We start from the raw sequence: 13,274 nt of genomic DNA, 5'->3' as shown, positions 1-13,274 counted from the left end.
ATCGGCGGGTCGGGTATTTCTACCCTTTCCACAGACTGGCGCTGATCGGCGGGTCGCGTATTAATACGTTTTATACAGAACGTAAGCTAAGTTTCAGTAAAACACACAAAATCTTTAACAATAATAATTTTAATAGATAAATGAATTAATAGACATGTTTAAATAAAAAAAAAAACGCTTAATTATTTACAGTACTCAAATTTTACATAAAGTAGAAATTTTGAATTAAAATCACCCGACTAGAGTCAAAATGACTGATCTGGTATATCTAGTGTTCAAAGTTTAATTTAATCGTTATAAATCAAGAAATATCAGATGTAATTCAAAAACTATTTAAAATATGCAATTGAAATTTTAATATGTTATTTTTAAAAGTATATACTGCCGAAATATGCAAAAAAAAATTGATTTATTCCAAATTTTATCCTAAATAGTGCCCCTTAAAAACAGAAAACAGATAAAAAATGGAACCAAAGAAAGCAGCGCCGCCAACGGAGTAAAGCACAAACGGGGTAGAAGCCGCACCCCTCGGGGAAGAATACAAATATCTGTGCAGGTGTGAACATGTTAAACAAATTTCTGGTAAAAAAAAGTGATTTATATTAGATATTTGAATTAATTCGTAATTGTATAAAAAGGATCGATTTTTAGATTGACTTCAAAGACGAAGTTAATTCCAATACCTACACCTTCAAACACCATTATAATATTTTACCCTGTATAATATATATTCAATAACAATATAATATTCATTTTTTTTTTTTTTTTATGAAGTATTAAGTTAAATATAACAAGTTTACTTCAATTAATTAAAATTGAGCATTGGTAAATCGTTTTCTGACCATAAATAAATTTGTTGAAAAACTGAACTGTATGAATTTGTATTTCCAGTATATAATGGAGGAGGATAATTATAAATTAATTTTGTCATTTCTTCATCACGATCTGAAAATTTATTTTTATTTTTTCGTGCTAAAAAAAGAAAAAAACAAAACACAAAAAAAATTAATACAATATAATTTTGGATTACAAATATATTTCAAAAATAATTATATTAATTTACCTTCGTCCACGAAGAAATTAGCAAAATACTGAGAGACCTTAATAGCGTTTGAACTATGAGGTATATTTCTTCCTATTATCCATTCGTAAATATTTTTTTCCGGATGAAATTGTAATCCATAAAAAGGAAAATTAATGTGTTCCATGCTAGATATAAATCTTATGCCATTTTCGTCATTATTTTGAGAAATGATTCGCCAATTTCTATTCAAACGATGCGTTTTGAATTTCTGTACCATAGTAATTGCATAATTGTATTACTTATTTTCATTTAGACGCGATAATAATAATAATAATAATAATAATACTAAAAAAAAACAACTGACTTCTTTAGTTATACAAAATATATGAAAATTAATAGTGACTTCCTCCTTTTCTAAAATATCAATAATTTCCTCTGACGCATTTGTAAATAATCTTGATTGTTTAAAATCTGAAAATATATTTTATTGGGTTATTAGTTATTGGATAAGTATTTTGAATAAATTGTCAGTATTTATAATAACACATCAATATACGTTGCCAGCGATGTGGAAGGTGTAGTTTACCGTCAGCAGAGCCTATTCTTGTTGATGGTGCGAATGGAGCGGGGTCTACTGCCATGTCTCATCCAATGTTACGATACGGCGTAAGAAAGCCTCTCATTCGCGCTCATATCGCTCCAAGTGCATCTGAGCAGCGTCGTAACGCATCTATTTCTGCATTACCGTCAATTCATTCGGAATCCATCGTAGCATTCGCTTCAGAACTGTTCCAGAGATTCAACATCAACAGAACAGGCTCTGCTGACGGGTTCTACACAACGCTGGTGACTACTTTGAAGCAATTCTGCAATTCTGCTTTATTATAAATACTGATTAAATTTTGTAAATAATTAATCATTCAATGCTTACTTCTTTCGAACTGTAAAGGTAAAGCTTGCGATTCGCTATTACAAGATACTCTTTTCATTTCCTTGCCAGATGCAAGGAATGCTAATAATTCAAATCCTAAACAAATTCCTAGAATTGGGAAGTACGTTCCATTTCTATTCATATCCTCAGCAATTCTAAATAAAAAAAAAAAACAATATGTTGTTAAAGTTCAACGTTAATACAAAGAGGTAAAAGATTATTTATTAATAATATTTCTATATTTATACTGATATATTATTTCTCCTGCATTAGCATATCCTCCATGTTTGATGCTTGTTGCTCCGCCTGGTAATAAAACTCTAACGTAGAAATAAATGTTTATTAATAATTACTCCATTTTACTTTAACATTATTTATCTTATCATGAAGAAATTTACCCAGATATTTTTGTCATTAAGTCCCTGTAATATGATCTGCTTTGATTGATTCTGTAAGAAAAAAACAAATACGATTTTTATCATATTATTTTATCATATTTTTTTTAATTACAATTTTGTCTACAATATAAGAATAAAATTATGATCAAGTATTACATGTTCACGTTATTAATTTAATACTGTAGGACACTTGAAGACAAATCGCTCTTTATTTTCTGTGAAATTAAACCTTAGAATTTCAATTGATTATACTTGAAAAAATCCCTTCCCTTATAATTATCAGTAATAATACTCTTACAATATTTTAACTCATATCAAATATTATATTTTTCTTACCGAATTGGTACAACTCTTGCACCAGCACCTTCAACAAATTTAACGTAGGACGCAGCTATATAACTTTTTTCATTATCCGAAAATCTAGTAGTTTCTTGGGATAAAATACCTTTAAAATAAAAAAATTAAAAACAAATATATTAAAGTAATAACTATTAAAAAAATGAAGAAACTTTAAGTTATACTTACCGATTATTGGCCGTTTTTTACTAAAAGTATTAACAGTATTATTTATAAGAACAATAGAAAAAATAAAACAAAAGATTCCAATTTTGAAAATGGTTGACATTGTTTTATTTATATATATATATATGTTTATATTAAATTATTATTTATTATCTTTTTTGCAAAGTAAAATATTGATCTTCGTTCTTTTAAAAATGACAAAGTTTTAATTACGTGTTCTTCTTGTAACTACGTTACTTTGCAAATACGTGTTCTAATAATGAATTTGTACTTTAATAAAGTAATCGTGAAAATGAAGATTCATTGAAAACGTCATAAGCAGGAGTATTACTTGACCTATTTGAATAAGATATCTTCATTAATTTGTAATTTATATAGTAAAAATTCTATTTAATGCTAAGTAATGTTATTTGTTTGTATTATTGCGCTTGCGCAAAACACTTCGCGCAAAATAAATGCTAAAAATCTGCCCGTCTCCTCAATCGTCAAATAATTTTCATTTATAGATTAAATATCTTATTATAATATAGTAAATGGTTAATATCTAGGGACTTTCTGCTAAGAACAGTCCAAAAATTAATAATACTGCATAATTATCGAAGAAAAAGAGGGCTCTCAAGACACAGGCCATAGGGTGCCCTCTAGGCGGAAACTATAAGTACTGATACCACGTGCGATTATTTCTTCTTATGCGTGTTATATTTCATTAGTCATTGGTTCATCGTAGAGGAAACAATATCAATCGCTAAGTACATTGTATTTGTCGCACGTTTGATTCCTCAGTGAAGTGATTAAAAAATTAATCGCCGAGAGGGTAGATCATTGATATTTTACATATTTTATTATTATTGTATTTTATTATATAATAATATAAGTGTTAACAATTAAAATGGTAAGATATTTGTCATATATATATTTAAAACGTACATAACTTTTTACTTTGAGGTTAAGTCTCACGTGATTGCATTATATTTATACTTGAATTTATTATTATTTATTATTATTATTATTATTATTATTAATAGAGATCAATTAGTAAATTATAATTCGTTCTTATAAATAAAACTAATTGTATTTAATCTCTTTTTTTATATAGGAAGAAGTTAATCCAAAAGCTTATCCCTTAGCAGACGCGGCCCTAACCGCTAAAATTTTAAATCTTGTTAAACAAGCTGTAGATTATCAGCAATTACGAAAGGGTGCAAACGAAGCTGCTAAAACTTTGAATCGTGGACTTTCTGAATTTGTAGTAATGGCTGCGGATGCTATGCCTTTAGAAATTCTTTTACATTTACCGTTGTTGTGCGAAGACAAAAATGTACCTTACGTATTCGTTCGTAGTAAACAAGCATTGGGTCGTGCTTGTGGAGTATCTAGACCAGTTGTAGCATGTTCTGTTACACTTAACGAAGGATCACAATTAAAGCCACAAATTGAAGCTATACAACAACAAATAGAACGTTTATTGATTTAAATAATGTATATATATATATATATATATATATATATATATATATATATATTTTACTGTACAATTATATTCCGACGCACCTGTACAGACTACTATTTTTGTCACATGTGCCCTTCATCTATGTGTCTGATCCAATTAATAATTAATATTTTAATATAATATTAATTATTAATTGGATCAGGATATTGATGAATTGGATTGTAATACAATTTTTTCAATAAATAACAACAAAAATATCTTTTTATATCTTATAAATTAATATAGATTTTTTAAAGATATACTATTATAACATATATTTTGTTATTACATATATGGCATTAAATTTTAATGTACTTTGAAATAGTTTGTATGCTGTTTTTTTATACAGTTTATACGAATACTTTTAAGTAGCTGGGAATTAAAATAAATAATCGAAATGTGCATGAAATTATATCAAACAAAAGAATGTCTCAATGTAACAATTATTTTGCTTATTTTCATTTAACTTGAAAAAAAAAAAATAAATCTATATTCGTTTTTAAACGTAGATACATTTTATTTGTAATATTATCTAATATTAATCTAAATAAATATAATAACATTTTGTTAAAGATATAAAAAAGAGAAAAAATTATTTGAAACAATTTAACACATTTTGACGCCAATTGTCGTGCCAACGAAGCTCTTGAAATTTAAATAATTCGTTTTGAAATTTTTTACGAGTTTTTGCTATTGACTCATTAACGGGAAATAAATAAAACCATGATTTCAACTGTTGAGCTAGTTCTTGTTCGTCTGAGAAAACGTAACTATTTTTATCATGTTTCACCAATTCTGATAAACTGAAACATTATCAAAATACATTATTGGATCATATGCAAATATGTATTTATAATATTTACCATGGAAAATGATATGCGCAAACAGGAAGACCACATCCAAACATATCCACTACTTTCATTGGTAAATCTAATCCACTGGAGGATGTATGAAGACATATACCAAGATCTGCACAAGCTAATTACAAATAATATTAAAAATACTTTACCTCGAAAGATATCAAATAATTGATAAATTATCAATGAACTGTATCATATAATATATTAACATACCTAATAATTTAGGATATTCATCATTTTCCAACCATAGCATGATAATTTTAACATAATTCCAATTCTTCGACTTTATAATAGCAGTATAAAAGTCTTTTAACGGTCCCTTACCCGTTATTAAACATAATAAATTTGCTAAACCTGAATTTCCCTCTTGACAAGTATTTTCGTATTCTGTAAATTTAACATCAAACGATATATCATATAACAATGTTAAATAATTATTAATCTAAAAAAAAAAGTACCTTGCAAAGCAGTTATGAGTATAGAAAAATCCTCGTCTTCTGTCCAACTTGTGCTAGATATAATAAAGCCTGGTCTTTCAGGTAATAAATCTACTTTATCGCCTAAATTTTGTGTAAAAATTGTTGCATGTGTATTTTTTCCAACAAAAACATCATATTTTTTACTTAATTTAATCAAAAACTCATGTTTCTCTTTTAATGAGATTGGTTTAAAACTATTCTCTGAACGATCATATAAAACATGTGCTCTGAAGATAAAGAAAAGTTTAATACAATTTAAAAATGAATTAAAACTAGATAATTGTATCTTTTAATGTAACTTTTTAAGCAATACGAACTTGATTCCCCATTGCTTTTCTAAATCCTCTTTCATAGCTTGAGTAACGCAAAAATTATAACACGCTTTTCTTCCAAAATATGTTTCAATAAATTTTGCTATTTTAACAACAGTGTGATCCTTCTTTAGACTTAATGCCATTAAAGAATGTGCGTAATTATGCCAGTCAATGAACAATTTACTTTCACTTAAGATACTAAAGAGCCAACATATTGGAATTGTTGGTATGGCGGGTGGATTTTGTATTAAAATGTAATTTGATATGCGTTTAGAGAACAACATAAATAACAGTGTAACACTTTGCCATAGCACCTTTGCAATATAATTCAAAACAGTAGGTAAGCCTGAAATATTAGAAGAAAACAAAAAAATATATATATATATATATAATCCATAAAAAAAAACAGTATAAATTAAAGATTTGTTTTTACAAAAATTCGTACTATTTTCCAATGCTGGATAATGTGGAAGATAATGTATTTTAATATGTGAATTATTTAGAATTTCATTTAACGGGGATGAACCAGCATAACCTATAAAATCCACATCAAAGCCTTCATTTGCAAAAGACAATGCATGATATTGCATTCGTGGACTTCTTCCCAAATCTCCAAGAACAATGATGCATACATTCTTCATTTCTTTGCGACAATAAATCCATAATTTGAATGTTAATAATGTTAAAAATATTCCACACAAAAATATGAAGAAGATCATTATTTGGAATGTAGTATTGTATAGCCTACCGGCATGAAACTAATAATACCAACATAAGTCAACCTATCAAACTACGGACATTTAAACATTGCAACACGTGCTTAAATATTTCCAATAACAATCTTTTATAAATGTTACTATTTATGGGATAATAATAGTTTTATTTTTATTTATTTTTGTTGTTGTTTGTTGTTGTTTGTTGTTGTTGGATCAATTAAACCTCATATTCTTTTACTACCATTGGTTAAGGAGTTTTGTTCCTTATTTTTATTGGTTTACAAATATTGACAAATTTATTTCATTTTTTTAAAGTTATATGTCAAGTTATTCATCAAATAACTATACAGATCTTTAATTGACTAAACATGCGTCAAAAGTTTTCAAAACATTGGACAAAAAAAGAAAATAATAGGAATCAAAGAAAGCAGAATTATATGCATTTAGAATCATTTATTAGAAAATTAATTATATAATAAATCATTTGGTCATGTGAAATATTAGATATGAAAGATAAAAAAAATTGATTTTTTATTACTATAATTAATTATAATATACATTATATTATAGATATTATACTCGTAAAAAAAAATGTTATCATTGATGAGGAAATAAAATTTTATTATAACGAGGAAAGAAACGTAAGCAAAATAACTCTGATTACAAATGAGACGCCATATATGTGTTATCGGTCATAAAGAGTGGAAAGCGGTTTAAAACAGCAACTTCCGATTTCCTTTTCGGCCATTACGGTCTTAAGCAGAAGACGTTAAACGAGGAGTGAATGTCCCGTGAGATGTTTGAACATTTTATTACATTAGCTCGAAGGTGGAGCTGAAGATAATAAAAATATCTATTGTACGAAGATAAATAGTATCGAAAAGTAAAAGATATCGGAGTAATTAAGTCACAAAAGGTTATGTCGATCGTATTCAATGTGCCAATTGATGATGGCGGTTGTTTTATTCACGGTCATACGGTGCGTTTAAACGTAGCGCCGCACGCGCCTTTGCGTCACGTGGTGACCACCCACGTTTCGGGTTGTAAGTAAACAAGGAGAAGGAAAAGAACAATAATATTAGTGCGAAGTAACGACGCATGTACATACACACGTATGTACGTTCTACATGAAGATTAAATAATAATACACAATAAGTATTACGTTAATTGACGACGTGCGTGTGTTTGCGTGCGTATTCGTTTCCTGATATCAAATTTTTAACAAATTCAACTAAAGAACAAGATTCAATCGAGTCAGATAATATAAACATACGCACTGTTATTTCGTAACCCAAAGAAACCGTTTATTTCGTGATGACGAGAATAATGTATATATGTATGTAAATTGTTTAAGTGTGTGTGCGTGTTTACGCTTTATCCACTCGTCTCCCCTCATACGTCGTGTGTATGATGTGTATATTATATATATCCTGTTATTAATATATATATCTATATATACACAAAGCCGATTACAACATCATCGGGACGTAAAGAACAAAAAGGTTTCATCGACGTAAGAAGAGAGCAGCTGAACTTATTGAAAAAAGACTCGAAGATATTTTGAAAAGGTTGTACAAGACCGGGTTGAAAAATGATGTCATCTTTTACGACGGAGCACGTAATCATCTTGTCATTTTCTTCGATTTATCATTTTGTGAACGTGCATATCCTCCCTGTTGTCCGATTTTAGTAGTTTTCAGTAAACCGCAGCAGGTATATCTGCTTGTGAGTGTATTTGAGCGCCTCTGGTTGTGTGCTCGGTCCCTTCCTCTCTTTAAACTACATATATTCTATATATTCTTACACGTCCGTCTGTCTCCTCTTCGTCTCTCTTATTCTATCTCTCCTCTTTTCTACCACCCTTCTCCTCCTCCTCCTCCTCATTCTCCTTCTCCTCCTCCTCATTCTCCTTCTCCTCCTCTTCTATACCTCCTCTGCCCTTCGTTCTCTACTATCACGGCTGTTCATTCGTCAACTCTTTCGCATATCTACCTATCTATCTATTTAGTCATTTACCTAACTCTTAGAGCAAAGAATCTTTCTAACTAGTTGTGAACTGTTGTCTCTGTCACTTTTACTCTTGTCGCTCGCTCACTCGCTCATTCATTCGTTCGTTCGTTCGTTCGTTCGTTCGTTCGTCGTTCGTTCGCTCACTCACTCGCTCACCCGCTCACCCGCTCGCTCGCTCACACACTCCCTCTTTCTCTCTTTTTCTCACTGTATCTCTCTCGCTCTCTCTCGCTCTCTCTCGATCTTTCTCGCTCTTTCTCTATCTTTCTTTCTCTCTCACTCTCGCTAATTCATTCTCTCTCCACCTCGTTGGAGAGCTTGCTCGCTCGCTCGCTCGCTCGCTCGTTCGCTCGCTCGCTTGGCCGCTCGCTCGTTCGTTCGTTCGTTCGCTCGCTCTCTTGGTACTATGTCTACGTACTCTCGTACTCAGGAGAGCGACGCGTGGGCCCTCCTGGCACTGAAGTCGGCACCGGCCAGTCCGACGAAAATGCAGTGGAATCCAGAAGCTAAGGGTGCACCGATCGCTAGACTCGAAGGTCGGGAATTCGAGTACATGGTTAGGCAGAGACGCATCACCATCGGTCGAAACAGCAGCAAGGGTGAGGTCGACGTCAACATGGGCCACTCCAATTTTATCTCCCGCCGACATCTCGAAATATTCTACGATCATCCCTTTTTCTTTATGACCTGCAATGGCAAGAACGGCGTCTTCGTCGATGGCGTGTTCCAACGTAAAGATGCATCTGCCTTTCAATTGCCAAAAACGTAAGTCCTTTTTTCTCATATTTTTAATTTTCGACTATTTTGTCTCTCTTTTTTTTTCTCTCTCTCTCTCTCTCACTCTCTCCTTCTCTTTCTCTCTCTCTTTTTTTCTCTCTCTCTCTCATTTACTCACTCTTATTCTCTATTTAACTCTTTCTCTCATTCTCGCGTGTACGTTAACCTATGTCTTTTCTTATTCCTTACAACATACACTTGCAACGAGTCAAATATCTCCTTATGCATTTATTCCATTTTATGTACATCTTTTGTTTCATCGTTCTTTTCCAATTATTATTTATGTTGAGTAAATCGATAAATATTTTGATTGACGTAATATTTTATTAGAATTGAATAAGACAAATAAGGTCGTGTTTTCTTGTCAGGGATTTGAAAGCATAGAGTAAAAATATCGACATGGTTTTCTATTTTTTAATTTTTTTTCTTTTTTTTCTTTTTCCTCGAACAGCTGCCTATCCTAAAAGGTTTTCACTAGTTAGGATTTTCTTCTCTGTTGGTAAATATTAGTAACTGTCAAGAGACTATGATAAACAAACATGTAATGGCGTAATATACTTACATTTTGCCTATTTTCAAAGCGACAATGTGTGTTTATTATGTATATGCTACCTACCTTTCTGTTTGTAGTGTTATTGTTTGTCCTTCATTTTATATAAAAAAAAAAAATACATTTTAAGGTTGTGATAAATATGTACAATTAACCATTGCCAACAATTAACCAACACATACACAAACACACAGAAATGTGACAACCACTATCTGTAAGTATCGAGCAATATCACTCATGTTATTAATATTAGAAGATTCTATGCATAAATAAATAATATTAGTATGAAAGGATAATAATAGTAAAACTTTTTCATTTGCAGATGCACCTTTAGATTTCCAAGTACAAATATAAGACTTGTATTTCAATCTTTGGTGGATGAACAAGAACAAGGTAATGTACGTGTACCGTCTCCTCCTAAACTGAGAGTACCACTACCGCCTCTACGTATAAACATACCTGACACGGGATATAGTAGTCCCTTTCCTTCTCCTACGGGAACCATAAGTGCTGCTAACTCCTGTCCAGCTAGTCCACGAGCAGGTCAGGGTAGAAGAAATATATCTGCGGATTTACAAATGGTAGCAGCATATGCAGCCGCAGTTGCAAATGATCCACAAAATTCTGGAATGGAAAGGCACGAAGGAGCTCAAAGTTCTAGTAGACAAATCAGTCCTGAACCAGGGAATGATCAACGTTACAGAGGTAGTGGTAGTTCGGGACCAAATGGTACAACTGCACATTATAGTCCACCAAAAGATGATACCAAGCCTCCTTATTCATACGCCCAACTTATAGTTCAGGCTATTGCATCTGCATCTGACAAACAATTAACTTTATCGGGCATTTATTCGTATATAACAAAACATTATCCATACTATAGAACAGCTGATAAAGGCTGGCAAAATTCTATTAGACATAATCTATCATTAAATCGATACTTTATAAAAGTACCAAGGAGTCAAGAGGAACCTGGGAAAGGTTCTTTTTGGAGGATAGACCCACAATCAGAAGCTAAGTTAATAGAACAAGCTTTTAGACGAAGAAGACAACGCGGTGTACCCTGCTTCCGTGCTCCATTTGGATTATCCTCAAGGTATATCAATATATGTTTTTGTAAACTACTTACTGTGATTATCTTCTCATTCAAATGATTCATTATTTTAATTTGTGAATTAACAGAAGCGCACCTGCATCTCCGTCACACGTGGGAATTAGTGGTTTAATAACACCAGAATGCCTGAGTAGGGAAGGTTCCCCAGGACCTGAAACATATCCTGATAATTCTGTTCCTTCTCCAGCTGGTCATCTTACGAGTCAGTCTGCACCAGGATCACCAGGACATCCATATGCACCGTCTTCCCAGCAATCCCATAAAGGGCGATTGGTGCAGCAAATCACTGTTGTTACTAATGGTGTAAGTGGAGACGCAGCGAGGGAAGGTATTTTTTTGCATTTTGAATTAAACAGTAAATACACTATATTTACACGATAATTGTAATCTTAATGGGAAAGGTTTCTTGCAATTGTAGATAAATATTTGGTGCCTGGAAACATAGTAGAGGAGCATTCTTTATCTCCAGCTGGACAGTATAGCCCAGCTCCTGTTATTGTACAAACAACATATAATTACAGGTACGTATTATTATAATTAGTTTATACAAATGATATGTATTGTAATTTACAATAATGAGTGTCCGAGTTTCCGATGAGAAACTCATATCTATTTAATTATTTGACATAGCTTACTTATATATTTATTTGACATTTTAGTGGAAACTTTATTGGCCCTGACGCAGGCGTTGGGGTTGGCAAAAGAGCACATGATGAATCAGATAGTTCGCCCGGTTCTCCAGCTCCTCTTGCCATCGTTGAAAGTCCTGAGCCTCTGGAACATCAACAATTACAACAACAGCAGTCAAAACGTCAACGTGTGCACGACGTTGATGATCATTGAACTTATTATTCTAGAATCCCACTTCGTAGAACATTATTACATTACATTATTTGCCTATTACCAGACACACAGCCAAGTTCTCTTTTCCTTTTAACGCATAACTGCTTCGAACAGCACACGGCGGAGTAAAATATTCGGTTATATATCTTTAAAAGAAAAAAAAAAAAAAGAAATATGTTTTAAGAAAAGTTAATCGTACTGTGCGTTAATTAAAAAAAAAAAATGATAAAACTTATTTAGTTTGGACCACATCGAGCGAGGATTAAAAAAAAAAAAAAAAAAAAAGTAATTCCTCTTACGAAAAAAAAAGCATCAATCAATTAATCAATCAATCAATCAATTTATTGGGGAAAGTGCAACTTCTGTTATTTTTTCAAAAAAGTTAAGTATATATATATATTTATATATATATATATACGAATGAAAATAATAAAAAAAAAAGAAAAGATTTATTTGTATGGAAAAAAAAAAAAACTAAACAAAACAAAACAAAAAACATAAGTTAAATAAGAAAAGAAATTCATGCTACTAACGATATACAGACGCAAAAGTCTCCCATAATTTTTCATATTTTGTAGTATACCGATTAATATGCATAAAAGTATATACATAGTATTGTATTTTTCACTTGACAACTTATTAATTAAAAGCACGAATGAGAGAGAGAGAGAGAGAGAGAGAGAAAGAGAGAGTCAGGGATAAATAATATCACAATTCAATTAAAACTTGAAATTGAAAGCGCGAGAATAAAAAAAATAATAAGCCTTTTTAGTAACGTCATTAGAGCGTGGATGGTGGACACATTTAGTTCGGGAATCAAGGAATACATCATCGATTGTCCCGTTGACAACCAAAAGAAAAGAAAAAAAATAAATAAATATACAAGCACACACGTACACATGCGAAAGGGGAGGGAAATATAAATTTTGATGAAACAACTATAAGACGATGACGACGAATACGGTTAATAGTTTGTTGTTCTGTAAACGTTGCTTCGCACAGTAGCAAGGCTAAATAATCATCTTCCCTAAAAAAAAAAAAAAAAAAATAAAAATAAAAACAAAAAAAATTATAAATGAAAAAAATAAAAAAAGTAAGAAAAAGATTTAAAAAACAAAAAAAAAAAAAAAGAAAAGAATACACCGCTCGAGGCATATTTCGCGTTTTCGTTGAGCATATTAGCTTATTGTTAGAAGAAGAAGAAGAAGAAAAACAAAAACAAAAAAAAAACAAAAAAAGAAAAAGAA

At 31.1% G+C, this 13,274-nt stretch overlaps 3 protein-coding genes across 6 annotated transcripts; 2 read left to right on the top strand and 1 right to left on the bottom strand.

The window, feature by feature from the left end:
* Positions 1 to 110: 110 nt before the first annotated feature.
* LOC107064616 (chitobiosyldiphosphodolichol beta-mannosyltransferase) lies at positions 111 to 6,853 on the bottom strand. The gene is made up of 15 exons (XM_015317491.2): positions 6,463 to 6,853; positions 6,021 to 6,363; positions 5,683 to 5,930; positions 5,438 to 5,611; positions 5,228 to 5,342; positions 4,978 to 5,167; positions 4,576 to 4,583; positions 2,879 to 2,898; positions 2,690 to 2,798; positions 2,354 to 2,404; positions 2,204 to 2,275; positions 1,956 to 2,110; positions 1,389 to 1,495; positions 1,064 to 1,292; positions 111 to 972 (listed from the first exon to the last, which is right to left on the bottom strand). Exons 1-15 carry the CDS (start codon positions 6,734 to 6,736, stop codon positions 806 to 808), a joined length of 2,262 nt encoding a protein of 753 aa, XP_015172977.2. The 5' UTR covers positions 6,737 to 6,853; the 3' UTR covers positions 111 to 805.
* hoip (NHP2-like protein 1 hoip) lies at positions 3,586 to 4,582 on the top strand. The gene is made up of 2 exons (XM_015317490.2): positions 3,586 to 3,767; positions 3,972 to 4,582. Exons 1-2 carry the CDS (start codon positions 3,765 to 3,767, stop codon positions 4,347 to 4,349), a joined length of 381 nt encoding a protein of 126 aa, XP_015172976.1. The 5' UTR covers positions 3,586 to 3,764; the 3' UTR covers positions 4,350 to 4,582.
* Positions 6,854 to 7,369: 516 nt separating the features above from the next.
* Positions 7,370 to 13,274, top strand: FoxK (forkhead box K). 4 transcript variants are annotated; one of them, XR_016176889.1, is made up of 6 exons: positions 7,370 to 8,351; positions 9,174 to 9,508; positions 10,393 to 11,166; positions 11,253 to 11,512; positions 11,586 to 11,705; positions 11,844 to 11,931. XR_016176889.1 is itself a non-coding variant. In XM_015317482.2 (6 exons), the coding sequence occupies exons 1-6, from the start codon at positions 8,325 to 8,327 to the stop codon at positions 12,025 to 12,027; spliced, it is 1,683 nt and encodes a 560-aa protein (XP_015172968.1). In that variant the 5' UTR covers positions 7,386 to 8,324; the 3' UTR covers positions 12,028 to 13,274. The 4 variants fall into 4 exon arrangements, 3 of the variants coding, with proteins under 3 accessions (XP_015172968.1, XP_015172971.1, XP_015172970.1); XM_015317482.2 differs by having other exon boundaries at positions 7,386 to 8,351; positions 11,603 to 11,705; positions 11,844 to 13,274; XM_015317485.2 differs by having other exon boundaries at positions 7,390 to 8,301; positions 11,603 to 11,705; positions 11,844 to 13,274.

The sequence above is a fragment of the Polistes dominula genome, unplaced genomic scaffold (genome assembly GCF_049000335.1).
Source record: "Polistes dominula isolate Pdom_NZ unplaced genomic scaffold, Pdom_raw_medaka contig_33, whole genome shotgun sequence".
Lineage (NCBI taxonomy): Eukaryota > Metazoa > Arthropoda > Insecta > Hymenoptera > Vespidae > Polistes > Polistes dominula.
This window is presented reverse-complemented; position numbering and strand designations above follow the sequence as displayed.

Coding starts and splice junctions, on each gene's coding strand:
- LOC107064616 (XM_015317491.2), bottom strand. CDS start 6,736: ATGATCTTCTTCATATTTTTGTGTGGAATATTTTTAACATTATTAACA. Junction 5,168..5,227: donor TGCGCATATCATTTTCCATG/GTAAATATTATA, acceptor ATAATGTTTCAG/TTTATCAGAATTGGTGAAAC. Junction 2,405..2,689: donor GCAAGAGTTGTACCAATTCG/GTAAGAAAAATA, acceptor TTTTTCTTACAG/AATCAATCAAAGCAGATCAT.
- FoxK (XM_015317482.2), top strand. CDS start 8,325: ATGATGTCATCTTTTACGACGGAGCAC. Junction 11,167..11,252: donor CCATTTGGATTATCCTCAAG/GTATATCAATAT, acceptor GTGAATTAACAG/AAGCGCACCTGCATCTCCGT. Junction 11,513..11,602: donor TGGAGACGCAGCGAGGGAAG/GTATTTTTTTGC, acceptor TTGCAATTGTAG/ATAAATATTTGGTGCCTGGA.